This window comes from Geotrypetes seraphini, chromosome 2 (genome assembly GCF_902459505.1).
Source record: "Geotrypetes seraphini chromosome 2, aGeoSer1.1, whole genome shotgun sequence".
Lineage (NCBI taxonomy): Eukaryota > Metazoa > Chordata > Amphibia > Gymnophiona > Dermophiidae > Geotrypetes > Geotrypetes seraphini.
This window is the reverse complement of record NC_047085.1, coordinates 504012003-504027019: the sequence shown is the minus strand read 5'-3', so window position 1 is coordinate 504027019 and position 15017 is coordinate 504012003. Positions and strand designations below refer to the sequence as shown.

Here is a 15017-nt window from a genome sequence, read left to right as displayed (position 1 = left end):
GAGAAAAATGAGAGTTGAAAGCACAGTTACTTACCGTAACAGGTGTTATCCAGGACAGCAGACAGCTATTTTCACTTATGGGTGACGTCATCAACGGAGCCCGGATGCGGAAGCCTCGCAAGCAGACTTGCTTGAAGAAACTAGAAGTTTCGAGACGACCGCACCGCGCGAGTGCCTTCCCGCCCAGCGTAGGGTGCATCTCCTCAGTTCAGATAGCTAGCAGAGAAGCCAACCCAGGGGAGGTGGGTGGGATGTGAGAATAGCTGCCTGCTGTCTCTGGATAACACTTGTTACGGTAAGTAACTGTGCTTTATTCCAGGACAAACAGGCAGGCTATTCTCACATGTGGGTAACCTCCAAGCTAATCATAATGGGATGGTGGGAATGTTGGCAATTTAGGAGAATAAATTTTGTAATACTGTTTGGCCAAACTGTCCATCCCGTCTGGAGAAAGTATCCAGACAATAGTGAGAAGTGAAGGTATGAACCGAGGACCAAGTAGCAGCCTTGCAAATTTCCTCAATAGGTGTAGATCTGAGGAGAGCTACTGAAGCTGCCATTGCTCTGACTTTATGGGCTGTGACTTTACTGTGAAGGGGTAATCCAGCCTGGGCATAGCAGAATGAGATACAAGCCGCCATCCAGTTTGAGATAGTACGTTTAGAGATAGGATGTCCCAACTTGTTTAGATCGAAGGAGACAAAAAGTTGAGGTTTGGTGCGTTTCAAATAGAAGGCCAAAGCACGTTTACAGTCCAGAGTATGAAGAGCTGATTCTCCAGGATGAGAATGAGGCTTAGGAAAAAACACTGGAAGAACAATGGATTGATTGAGATGAAATTCTGAAACTACTTTAGGGAGGAATTAAGGATGAGTACGGAGGACCACCTTGTCATGATGGAAGACAATGAAAGGTTGATTAACAACTAAAGCTTGCAGCTCACTGAGTCTTCGAGCAGAGGTGAGGGCAATGAGAAACACCACTTTCCAAGTGAGATACTTGAGATGAGCCTTGTCAATTGGTTCAAAAGGAGGCTTCATCAGTTGAGCAAGGACAACATTGAGGTCCCAAACCACAGGAGGCGGTTTGAGAGAAGGTTTGATATTGAAAAGTCCTTTCATGAATCTGGAAACCACAGGATGAGCAGAGAGTGGTTTTCCTTCAATAGGCTGATGGAAAGCTGCAATTGCACTGAGATGGACTCGGATGGATGTAGACTTGAGGCCAGAAGTGGATATGTGCAAAAGATAATCCAAAACAGCAGATAAGGAGGAGTGTGTTGAGGATCCTTATCATGAGAAAAACACCACGTAGAAAATCTAGTCCATTTTTGGAGATAGCATTGTCTAGTGGTAGGTTTCCTAGAAGCTTCTAAAACGTCTCTTACATGTTGAGAAAACTGAAAAGGAGTCATGTTGAGAGGTACCAAGTTGTCAGGTGTAGCGACTGCAGGTTGAGAAGAAGAGACCCTTGACTCTGTGTAAGCAGAGAAGGAAAAACTGGTAGAAGGTATGGCTCCCTGCTGTTGAGTTGAAAAAGAAGGGAGTACCAAGTTGTCTTGGCCACCAAGGAGCAATCAGAATCATGGTGGCATGATCGTTCTTCAACTTGACCAAAGTCTTGAGAATGAGAGGGAATGCATAGAGGAAGATCGTCCATTACAGAAGAAAAGCATCTGCCTCGAGGCGATGAGGAGAGTATATCCTGGAGCTGAACTGAGGCAGTGTGTAGTTGTGGGGAGCTGCAAAGAGGTCTATCTGAGGCGTTCCCCACTGAGAAAAAATGTGATGAAGAGGCGAGGAATGGAGTGTCCATTCGTGAGGTTGCAGAAGACGACTCAAGTTATCCGCCAAGCAATTTTTTGCCCCTTGTATGTAGACAGCTTTGAGGAAGGTTTTGTGGCGGATTGCCCAGTCCCAAACCTTCAGAGCTTCTTGACAAAGGGAGGCAGATGCCGTCCCTCCGTTTGTTGACATAGTATATGGCAACTTGGTTGTCCGTCCAAATGAGGACTACCTGGTCATAAAGATGTTGAAAAGCATTGAGAGCCTTGAGAATTGCTCTGAGTTCCAACAGATTGATGCGACACTGACGATCTGTACTGGTCCAGTGGCCTTGTGTACGGAGACCATCGAGGTGAGCGCCCCAAGCGTAGGTCAAAGAATCTGTCGTTAGGACCTTTTGATGGGGGGGTGTTTGGAACAGCAAGCCTCTGGAGAGATTGGAAGAGAGCATCCACCAACGGAGAGACTACTTCAATGAAGGAGTGACTATTGTGTCGAGAAAGTGGGTCGCAAATTTGCGTCCATTGAGATGCCAGAGTCCACTGAGGAATTCTGAGGTGAAGTCTGGCAAAAGGAGTCACGTGTACTGTGGAGGCCATGTGACCTAGGAGTACCATCATGTGTCTCGCTGAGATAGAAGAGCGGGAAGACACTGTGTGGCAGAGTTGAAGAAGGAATTGTGGAAGGAATGCTCTGAGTTGGACAGTATCCTGAACAGCTCCAATGAATTGTAGATTCTGCGAGGGCTGAAATTGGGATTTGGGAAAGTTGATTTTTCGAACCCCAAACTTTGTAGGAACCACGTAGTCCGTTGGGTCGCTACAATAACACCCTGATAAGTTGAATCTTTGATGAGCCAATCGTCGAGGTAAGAAAATACCTGAAGACCATGGTTCCGTAGAGCTGCTGCTACCACTACCAGGCACTTGGTGAACACTCTGGGAGATGAAGCCAGGCCGAAGGGCAGCACTCTGTATTGATAATGCAGATTCCCCACCCGAAATCCGAAATATTGACGGGAGGCCGGATGGATGGGAATATGAGTGTAGGCCTCCTTGAGAAGGGGATAAAGGGATGCCAGGGACATGCAAAATTTTTCTTTGACAAAAAATTGGTTGAGAGCCCCGAGATCCAAAATGAGTCGCAGATCGCCCGTCTTCTTCGGAACAAGGAAGTAACGGGAGTAAAACCCCCGGTTCTGCTGGTCCAAAGGAACTGGCTCGATGGCATGGAGACGAAGCAGAGCTTGAGCTTCCTGAAGAAGGGCGGTCTGGGATGGACTGGAAGGATACTCTCTTGGAGGAAGCTCTGGAGGAACCTGAGTGAAATGTAGAGAGTATCCTTCCTTGATGATGGTTAGCACCCAGAGGTCGGATGTACTCGTCATCCATCGGTGGTAAAAATGATGGAGACGACCTCCTATAGGGAGAAGGGAAGACAGAGGCAGAACGGTGGAGGTTTTTGTTGCTTCTGAGGCTGCTGTTTCTTAAGAGGAGGGCGATTGTAAGGAGCCGTCTTGGGAGCAAAATGCCTGCGATATATAGGTGGAGGACATGCAGGCTTAGCAGGAGCTGACTTTGGCTTAGGTCTGACTATAGAAGCAAAGGATTTTTCATGGTCAGACAGTTTCTTGGTGACTGCCTCGATAGATTCATCAAAGAGGTCATTGTCTTCAAAAGGAACATTAGCCAAACGGTCCTGAAGATTAGAATCCATGTCAATAGTATGAAGCCAGGCAAGGTGGCGCATTGCTACAGAACAAGCAGCCACCCTAGCAGACAACTCAAATGCATCATAAGATGATTGAAGGAGATGTAGTCTGAGTTGAGATAGAGAAGCGATGACTTCTTGGAATTCAAAATGTTTTTGAGTGTCTAAATAACTCAAAAACTTTGGCAAAAGCTTAATGAGGAACTCAAAATAAGTAACAAAATGAAAATTATAATTAAGGACTTTAGAGGACATCATAGCATTTTGACAGATGCGACGTCCGAATTTGTCCATAGTTTTTCCTTCCCTTCCAGGAGGTACGGTGGCATAAACCTTGGAGGGATGGGACCGCTTTAAGGATGACTCCACAAGCAGGGATTAGTGAGATAACTGAGTTGTCAAACCCTTTGCGATGTAGAGTTTTATATCTAGAGTCCAATTTTCCTGGAACTTCTGGAATTGTAAAAGGAATCTCCAGGCATCTGGCAAAAGTCTGAGACAAGAGCTTGTGAAGAGGAAGCTTAAGTGACTCTGCTGGAGGTTGAGGAAAATGCATAACTTCGAGATACTCCTTAGAGTATTTGGAACCAGCATCTAATTGAAGATCCAGGTCAACAGCCATCTGACGAAGAAAAGATGAAAAAGATAGCTGATTGGCCAATGCTTTGCCTCGAGAGGGACTCGAGGTTGTTGAAGCAGCCAGGGTTGAGGTTGAAGCTTCGGTCGAAAGAAAAGTATCAAATGAATATGGAGACTTGGACGAAGCAATCGAAACCGCGACATCCTTGAGGTTTGGAAGTGGAGAACTCGATCAAGGAGTAGGCGGTCTAGTAGAAGTAGGAGTAGATCGAGGCTTGGTTGAAGGACGTTCTTTAGAAGAAGAACTGTGCCTAGAAGTATACCTCGATGATGTCTATCTTCTGTGAGAATGGTGCTTGGAAGCAGATCTCGATGATCGAGGAGACTTCGCCTCGGAGACAGAAGCAGCCGATGCTACCAACGAATGGATAGGACTGGAGGCTGTAGAGCGAAGCTCCAGAGGATTGGTGGAGGAACCTTGAGACACTCCCAAAGACTCTGCTCCTTGGATAGAGTGTGAGGATTCCTGATGAGGCATTGGTAAAGAATCTGCTCCTTGCGTGACGTGCTTGGATGCCAGACCAGACACTCGCAGAAACTCTGCTCCCTGCAAAGAGTGTGGAAGCTCAGACTGAGGCAAAGGAAGCGGCTCGACCTCGCGGGAGTCTGCAGAATGCCCAGGCTGGATAAGAGGGAGAAGCTTCGGTCCCATATTAGTAAGGAACTGCATGAATTGCTTCTCCAACATGGTCTGGAAAGCAGCCAGCAAGGAGGGTACCGTGTCTGAAACCATCCCGCCTGCCTTGGATGGAAACTCCAGAGGCAGTGGGAATGTGCTTCGACTTGGAAGTCTTAGGCACCTTAAGAACCACTGCTGGAACTTTCTGCTGAGTTACCTGACCTGAGGATACAGGGGAAATACAGCAGGAGTCATCGAAGAGAGAGCTGCTGCAAATGAAGAAAGTCTGATGAGGCTCGAGGTGGAAGCAGTAGAAGCAGGAGGAGGCTCAGTCGAAGGTGAGGTCGAGGCCGCCTTCGAAGTCGAGGGATCGGAGGAAGAATCCATACTGAAGAGCTTGTCCACCAAAAGAGGACATTTAAGGGCTTGAGGTTGAAGAGTAGCACAGTGCTTGCACGACTTCGGTTGATGGTCCGGCCCAAGGCACACCGAGGCACCAACGGTGTGGGTCCGTGAGGGAAATCACACGCTGGCACTTGCTACACTTCTTTAAGCCCGTAGTTGGCTGGGACATAGGAGAAAAAATAGCCGCCGCAAAATCAAAGCCCCTGAGCCTTGGCTGGGCGGCCTGCCCCGGCAGCCGAACAGAAGAAAATAATTTTTTTTTTTAAATAAAACGCCACCACAAGTTGAGTCTAAACACATAGGCGATTACCTTCACCAGAGAGGACAGCGATCAGAAACTCTCTCCTGCAAAAAATCCCTCTCATAAACTCTAACCATTGCCTCAACTCTAACCAAAGAGTTACTAGATCCAAAGAATCATCCACCACACAAACAAAATGGAAAATCACGCATACAAAATCACACTTGCCCTCCTAATACTCTCTCTACTCACTTCAAACTGGCAAACCACAGGATATCACATATCACCCATCCCAATTCTGACATCAACCTTCAGACAACCACATCCACCCAGAAAAATCCACACCACCAGAACCCTATCATCCTGCCCACTGACCAGCCTAGACCACATTCCCACGGTCTGGGGAAAACGACCTCCACCAAAACATAAGACTACCTCGCAAAAACAACAAGCACAAGCACCAGCAAATAACATCCTCTACCTCAATCGCAACCTTAACTCCAACACAAAATACACCTCGCTAACCTGTGCCTACATGAATATAAGGTCAATAAACCCAAAAGCAAATCTAATCAAAGACTGGATAATCAAAGAACAACTAAACTGTCTCTTCCTAGCCGAAACCTGGCTAACATCCAACACGGACCCATGCATAACCGAATTCTGCCCCACAGGTTACAAAGTAGAAATGGTATGTCGAGAAAACAAACGAGGGGGTGGACTAGCGATTCTAGTAAAAAACAATCTCAACCTAAAAGTGCTACACAAACAATCAACCCCTCACTTAGACCTTCTTGCATGCCAACTATCCGACAACACACTCACAGGCACCTTGAACTGTCTACTATGCTACATCACTCCAGGAAAATGGAACACCTCAAAACATGATCTTGAAGAATTCTTATTCCAGAACTCTCTATCCTCCTCATACAACTTGCTCCTAGGAGACATTAATCTCCACCTCGAAGACCACACATCCAAACAAGCAAACGAAATACTCTCATACCTCGACGCCCTATCCTTCCAGGTCCTCAATCCGGAACCCACGCACAATAAAGGCCACCAACTTGACATAGCAGCATTCACACCTCATAACCTACACTCCCCAAATATTCACATCACCAATGGTACATGGCATCCCTCTCTATGGTCAGACCACCATAAATACACCTTCACTATCAACTGGCCTCAAAATAACACAAAATCTATGCCCCCAAAAACAACCTTCAAATCTAGACAGAAAATTGAACCAGCCACATTCTGGGACAAAGTGGACCCAGCACTTGACCCCATAGACCCTTCAGACTTCGCAAAACACTGGCGCTCCCTAAGCGAAGCAACCTTGAATGAGCTAGCCCCAGAAAAAACCAAACACAGAACCTGCAGACCATCAGACAAGTGGTTTGACTCAGAACTCCACCTACTAAAAAGGCATTGCAGACAACTTGAAAGATCTTGGAGAAAAAAAAAAAATGACCAAACCAAATCCGCTTGGAGAACCCAAATCAAACTATATAACAACAAACTTAAGGAAAAGCGCAAAACATACTACACTAAACTAATTGGCACAAACAACCCCGACACAAAAACACTCTTCAACTTAGTAAAAAAACTTACAGACACAAACCCATACCTTGCCACTCAAGGCAACAAAACTCCAACAGCTTCCCAACTAGCTGACCATTTCAAACTCAAGATCATCAAAATCAGAACTACCTTCAACAACTCAACTACCATACTCAACGAGTTAATAACTACCCCCACAACAGAAGAAGCCATAACAGCAGACAGAACATGGACCACCTTCCCTACTCTACAATGGCCTGAACTGAACCGACTATATAAAAAATACAGCCACACCTCATGCGACTTGAACAACTGCCCATCGTATCTACTCACAAATGCCTCCCCTAAATTCAAAACCAGCCTCATGCAGTGGATACAAAACACTCTCATAGAAGGCCAATTCCCACAAGATCTAGGAGAGATCATAATCACACCCATATTGAAAGACCAAAAAGGTCCTGTAGACACACCCACCAACTACAGACCGATCGCTTCGATCCCACTCTATGTCAAGCTGACTGAAGGACTTGTGGCTCAATACCTCTCTAACTACCTAGCTGACCACAATATACTTCACTCATCCCAATCAGGATTTAGATCTTACCACAGCACGGAAACTCTACTAGCAACACTACTGGACATAGCCCGACAACACCTCAGTAAAGGTCACAGGATCCTAATTATCCAACTAGATCTTTCCGCAGCCTTTGATCTAGTTGATCATACCATACTACTCCAGATACTTGACGCAATAGGGATCTCAGGGGTGGTGTACAACTGGTTCCAAGGATACCTTAAAACAAGAACTTACAGAGTCAAGATAAACGATACGAAATCCAACACATGGTCTAATCCATGTGGAGTCCCTCAGGGTTCTCCACTTTCACCCATTCTATTCAACCTCTACATCTCTTCCCTTGGTACCACTCTAGACAACCTAAATGTAACATCCTTCAGTTACGCAGACGACATAACTATCCTCCTCCCCTTCGAAACCCAAGACAACTCCGCAACCGGACACTTGGAAACAATACTGGACGAAGTAGAAAAATGGATGACAAACCACAAATTAAAACTAAACTCGGACAAAACCAAATTCTTAATGCTTGAAACGGACAAAATCCCATCCATAACAGACCTGGAAATCAAAACTACCAAATACCCAATCCAGACCTCCCTCAAAATCCTGGGAGTGCTGATAGATAGATGCTGCACTATGCAGACTCAAATCAACAAAACTACCCAAAAAGCATTCTTCACAATGCGCAACTTACGAAAAATAAGGAAATTCTTCGACAAAGAACACTACAGGATCATAGTTCAATCCCTGGTACTAGGACTTGTGGACTACTGCAATATCCTATATCTACCATGTCCTACAAAAATGATAAAAAAACTACAGACCATTCAGAACACGGCTCTCAGACTAATCTATTCCCTCGGAAAATATGACCACATAACTAACGCCTACCTAGACTCACATTGGCTACCGATTAGAGCCAGAATCCAATTCAAACTATACTGCCTAATCTTCAAAGTACTCAATGGTACAGCACCTGCCTATCTAATCGATCGCCTACACCGTAACTTTCCACCCAGAATAAGAAGAACACTGACACCATTCTCATACCCACCACTCAACGGCACTCATCGTAAAAAGCTTTACGATAACCTCATAGCAACGCATGCAGCAAAACTCGAACCCTCCATAACCAGATTGTTAACCTCAACATCTGACTTCAAAGCATTCCGCAAAGAAATCAAAACGCTACTTTTCAAAAAGCATATTCAAAACACCTAATCCCCTCTTCCACATACACCGACCAGGTTACCCACTCCCTGACACCATATCCTCAACCGACCAAAAAAAAAACCTAATTCATCCTACCGATCATATTACCTACCAACGCCTGGAAAAAGATTTGATATGTAATGTAATATAACTGCTTCATCCAATGTTACCAAGTCTATACTCATTCTGTAACTATGTCTTACCCTAAATGTCACGTACCCTCCTGGAAATGTCCAGCTTCTTCTTATGCAATCCGCTTTGAACCGCAAGGTACAAGCGGAATAGAAATCACTAATGTAATGTAATGTAAAAACAGCGATTCGTGAAGAAAAAAACATAAACCGCGGTTGAAAGAAAGCACGAAGTAACGAAGTTAAACGCAGAGTCAAAGACGTACTTCTCAGCTCCGCGGAAAACTGAGAGGAGACATGCCCTACGCTGGGCGGGAAGGCACTCGCGCATGCGCGGTTGTCTCTAAACTTCTAGTTTCTTCAAGAAAGTCTGCTTACGGGCGTCTGCATCCGGGCTCCGTTGATGACGTCACCCATATCTGAGAATAACTGCCTGCTTGTCCTGGAATAATAAATGAAAGGCATGAATGCGTCAGTGGCACCCCGAGATCAAGTTAAGCATTCTCCTTCTGCTACTGCTTAAGGATTTTAAAAGTGAGATCCACCAGCACTCTCCCCCCCATCAGCAGCAGAAACTCGTCACCTTGTTGCATTAAACGAAATGCATTCAATTTACAATGGGAGCGCTGAAAAAAAAAACCTGCACTCTTATCAATTCTGTCGCTGCCAAATATGTTGTGCTGTTGGCTTGTATTAATGTTGTTGACTAAATTTCAATAGAAACTGTTAATTTAAAAAATTGCATTCGAAAGCACTCTAGGACAGACGCACAAAGCAATTTCATAATTGACCTAAAATGGGCAACCAGAAACATAAACCCCGTTATTAATTAAGACCACATAAAACCCGATGCCATTTTCATCCACAGCTACACTGAAGCCCAGATATATGTAAGCATCTTTAAGAGTCCCTATAATGTTAAGGACATATCTGACCCCTGCGAACAGTGAATCTTCTGCATTTACCTCACCCAACACTGTCCTCTTGACTGAGGCGAGAAGAAATCTTTACAACTCAGCCTGCTTCCCAAATGTGCAGATGGAAGGGAACAGATACCAAGGATGGAAAGATTTAGGTACTTACCTCAATAATCTTCTTTCTAGTAGAAAGGCATACAAGTCTTGACCAGTGGTTGTGCTCCCGAACTCCCAAATTTGTGAAAAAGGCATCATCTATATTTTTCGGCTCATCTTCCAACACTGCTCTTTGCTCCTTACTTTGAACCAATGTAGTCAAGAGATCAATACAAAGAAAGAAAGAGGAGGGATAGAGGGAACTCCCCACCCAGTTCAAGTCTGCTCTGACCGTAAAGAAAATCGGTTCGAAAATGAGCATATAATAAAACCTACCACAGCGCAACAGGCACTAACACTGAAGTAACATCCATGTCAAGTGGTTATGTTCTCTTATTTCATGTACACTTTGTTTTCCCTTTCAAACAGGAAGAATTTTATTTGTATGGCATTAGCTTCCCATGGAAGCGCCCATGTAAAAATTGCTGAGCTGTCCAGGATAGTCAACACTCTGCAGACCCCAGAGCAGGAGCCGATCAAATGAAGGTACAGTACACCTATGTCTGAGACAGTAAGCAGATGACATAAAAATTTAACAGGGAGTCTAGGGAGCCTGCTGACAAAACAGAAGATTCACAAGTGGCATCTGCATAAGCCGCCACATCCATCCTGGACCCTGAGAGAGAAGGCCCGGATACAATGGAAGCTTGATCCACTGAGCCATCTGAAGCCTCACCAGATCCACATACCAGGGAGCAACGAAAATCACCATCCGCTATCCTTCCGATGACTGCTAATCATGAGTCAAGGAGGAAACATATATACAGCCCAATCTGAGGCCAGGGCTAAAGTAAAGCATCCAAGCTGGCACTTCCTGGCTTGCAGCTTTTTTGTTGGCTGCTGACACCATCAGATCGAACGTTGGAACCCCCAGCATTGTACCATCATGGAGAATGCCTCCTGGGCTAGAGACCACTCCCCAGGGTCTATCATCTGTCTACTGAGGTAATCGGCCTGCACATTGTCCACTCCCGCCACGTGCACCACTGACAGCGCTAGCAGGTGAGCTTCCTTCCACAGAACGGAACCACCACCTGGCCTCCTGCATCAGGGAGGAAGTCCTGGTGCCACCATTTGTTGACACAAGCCAGCGCTATGGCATTCTCTGAGAAAACTTCTACTAATAAACTAATAATAATTTCTATAGTGCTGCTAATTGCACACAGCGTTCTACGTTAAAACATTAAAAGAGAGTCCCTGCTCAATAAAACTTTAACCAGCCTTGCCTTCTAAGCTCATTGCTAGGCACTGCAACGCCAACCGAATCACTCGCAGCTCTAGTCTGTTGGACCATTTTCACTGGGAAGGCGACCACAGACCTTGAACTGGACGGCCATTCTCATACAATGCTCTCCCCAGCCAAAGAGGCAGGCGTCCATCATCAATGCTTTTTTGAGGAAAAATATCTAAAGATAATTTTCTATTTAAGGTACATTATTTATTGTCCAAAAGTTATTCATCATAAAATAAGGATCAGATTTTACTTATGTAGCATGAGGCTGTATATTCACGCAATTTTTTGGTAAATTCGTTCCATTACTCCACTCAATGTCATGGGCACAATTTAAGTCAAGTCTTTTTAAGTAGTGATTTAAATCATGATTTAAATCAGCTTGATCTGATTTAAATCATGATTTAAATCAAATCCACCCTACCCAGGAGGTAATGTGGAGAGGCATGTCTTTTGCCAGGGACTCCTGCTTGAGCCACCACTAATTGCTGCAGTGTGCCTCAAGTGTCCAGGGAAGCGCCATCTGAAGCGAGTCTGACTCTGAAAACCAGCAGGACAGAAGGGAATCCTGAAGAGGCCAAAAATTGAGCTTTCACTCAAGGGACGACCTCTATGGATGCCACCATCAATCCCAGCACTTGCAGATAGTGCCAAGCTGTCAAAGCCCCGAGAGCAAGGATATCCTGAATCTGCAGACACAATTTTAGTTTACAGGGCTCTGGAAGAAAAACATGGCCTTCCGTCATGTTGAAGCAGACTCCCAAACACTCCAGGGACTGTGTCTGCGCTAGATGGATCTTCCAGAAATTGATTACCCAACCCAGATCTTGCAAGAGCTGGTTAACTCGCACCACTGCTAATTCGCAGGCATCCTTATACGGCACCCTGATTAACCAATTGTCTAAGAATGGATGCACCTGTATCCCCTCTTTGCGGAGATGTGCTGTCAACGTGACCATCACCTTGTTAAAGATATGTGGAGCAGTGGCTATTCCAAATGGAAGTGCCATGAACTGGAAATGCTGCCCCAGAACATGAAACCGGAGATAACTTTTTGCATGGGAAAGATGTGAATCTGTAGATAGACCTCCATGAGATTCAGAGAAGTCAAAAGCTCTCCTGGTGCTATCGAAGCTTTGACAAAGCACAATGCTTCCATGCAGAAGTGAGGCACCCTGAGAGCTGCACTGACCGCTTTGAGTTCCAGGATGGGTTTTGAATTCTCCAAGTCTTTCATGGGCATGATGGAGTATCAGCCTGAGCCAGACTCCTCGAATGGCACTTGTTGAATGGCCTCCAGAGCTAAGAGCCACGTTACTGTCACCTAAACTTTTTCTGCTTTCTCTGGGCTTCTGCTGGGAGAGTCCGTGAAGATATCTGGTGGATGGGATGAGAATTCTCGAATAATGTTCAACATCCATTGATCTGAGCAAATCACAGCCCATGCTTTCCAATGGGCAGATAGCTATCTCTCTATCTGGGGTAGATTGGCCTTCCTCCTGGCGTCATTGGGACTTCTTGGAGGCCCCTGCTGGATTCCAAGCAGAGCCCCGAGAGTTTCTGGCTCTCCTGAAACGTTGTCGGAAAGCTGGAGCCTTTCTCTTCCTGGAAGAGGCCACAAGATCGTTCAGGTCCTTCCCGAACAGCAACTGATCTTTAAAGGGTAGTCGACTCAGTGTGGCTTTAGAGGAAGAATCCCCATCCCAGTGTCGCATCCAGAGAATTCTACGGGCAGAGATGGAGCAGGCAGAGCCCTTACTCATAACCCGAAACATATCATAAAGAGCATCTGCTACATAATCCACCCCCGATAACAGAAACTGGGGGTAGACATCCTTCTCTGCTGTGGAAGTCTGACGCAGGAGAGTATGACAGGCGCGGGCCACGAAGGAGGTTGCTGCTGCTGCATTCAGCCCCGATGTCAGCGCTCTAAACTGTTTTTTAAGTACCGAGTCCACCCTGCGGTCATGTGCATTCTTGAAAGCCACACCTTCCTCACTGGATGGAGAAGTGCGGCTGGTGATATGCACTAACAAGGAATCCAACTTAGGTGACGCTAAAAGTGCCTGGAATTCCTGAGCCAGTGGGTATAGCTTATTCATGATTTGCGTCTCTCGCAGCGGACTATCTGGAACAACCCACTGCTCTGTCAGCATCTTGGTGATGTCCGGATGAGAAGGGAAGCAGGCCGATTGTGGCTTAGCGCTGCTCATGACTGTTCTCTTAACCGCAGTGGTCTGAGGGGTATCCAGGTGCAGAATCCGCAAGGATTCTGTAATAACCTCCAGCAAGGCTGCCGGCTTGAACAGACGGCTAACCATTTGATCATTTCCTTGATCAAGAAGCATCAAAGACTTCCGATCTGGACACTTCGGTTGGCACCCATCATCCTTCAAGAGCGAAGAATCCTTGCGGGGAGGCAAGGGCATCGAATCAGACCCCTTGTCATCCTGGTCACCTTCCAGCTGGACCTTAGTGTCGAAAGACTGTGCAACCCTGGCAGAATGTACAGTATGAGAGGGAAGGGAAACCCCTTGAGATACCAAAGCAGAGCCAGATGAACCTTGAAAGGCCTTAAAGGCTTCAACCATTAGCTGAACAAATTCAGGGGGAAAGCCCAATAGAGACGGATTAACCCCCTTCATTTCTCCCTGCCCCCCCATGCTCTCTGAGGGTTCTGCACACTGGCGCTTCGCTGAAGGCGAGTCGCTCTCCGATGGCTCAAGGGAAGGAGCACCCTGTGATTCAGAGGCCCTCGAATTGTCAGAAGGGGCTAACTGCATGGAGCCCTCCTCCTCCCCATCAAGTGCCACCCTGCATTTAGAGCATGGGCGCTCCTCAGGCGCCAACTCTGCGCAAATCTGGCACAATCCAGATGCCAAAGGCACTGAGGAGTCCATATTTCTCAATTTTGAAAAAAACCCAGCAGTATTTAAGACAAATAGAAGTGTTTAAAATCAAGACTGAAATTACGAGATGGCCGTTACAGCTGCACGAGGGCACCAAAAACACAAGGCAAAGAGGGAAAGGGTTTTTGGAGGTAGACTATGAATTAAACCGACCCCCCCCCCCCCCCCGATGTGCCCCCTAGAGAATGAAGGCGTAGTACTCAGGTGCAGCTGGTGCCATGCCTCCCTCAGCCAAGCTGGAAAGTGAAGACTTACTGCCTCAGACAAGCCTAAAGCCTGAGAAGTGACTGTATCTGGACCCCACAGCTCTTCACTCCTCTTTGGGGGATAAAAGTCCCAGGGACTGACACGGGGGCCAGGGGATCGATCTCAGTGTTAGTGCAGGCTGGCCAGGTAGGAGCAACCGAGGCGGGGCGGCTCCCTCCAAAAGGCGGGAAAAAGGACACCGGCAGCTCGCAGCAAAACGCAGTTGATGCCTTCTACGCAAACTGGCGACTAGGGGAGACTTTGGCGCTCCAGAGAGGGTTCAGAGCAGAGGAGATGGAGGCTACGCCTGAACGAGGCCTGGAATGCCCTTAACGAGCCCCAGAATGAGGCTTGGTCAACAATGAGAATTGCTATTGGAGACCAAGAATGAGGCTTGGTCAATAATGAGAATTGCTATTGGAGACCCAGAATGAGGCTTGGTAAATAATGAGAATTGCTATTGGAGACCCAGAATGAGGCTTGAACAATGAGAATTACTATTGGAGCGCCGGAGAGGAGCTATTGGAGCCCTAGAACGAGGCTTGGAACACGAGGCGTCGCATAAAGGCTAGGCTCACTAGAGACGCTGTCGGAAACTATTATCCTTCTTTTAGGAAGCCGCGGCCGGCGTTAAAAACGCTAGCGCTGCTTTGTAAAAAAAAAAAAGGGGG

At 46.4% G+C, this 15017-nt stretch overlaps 1 protein-coding gene across 3 annotated transcripts in view; it reads right to left on the bottom strand.

Annotated features, from left to right (window-relative positions):
* LOC117354535 overlaps nt 1-14673 on the bottom strand; it is a 36727-nt gene extending 22054 nt beyond the window's left edge. For 2 of the 3 annotated variants that reach the window (XM_033932238.1, XM_033932239.1), the window contains exon 1: nt 9971-14303. In XM_033932238.1, the coding sequence (XP_033788129.1) occupies nt 12697-14091 (1395 nt within the window). In that variant the 5' untranslated portion in view covers nt 14092-14303 and the 3' untranslated portion in view covers nt 9971-12696. Of the gene's footprint in view, nt 1-9970; nt 14304-14355 lie in introns of those variants that run through there. The other variant, XR_004538209.1, reaches the window with a different exon arrangement.
* Between the last annotated feature and the right edge of the window lie 344 nt (nt 14674-15017).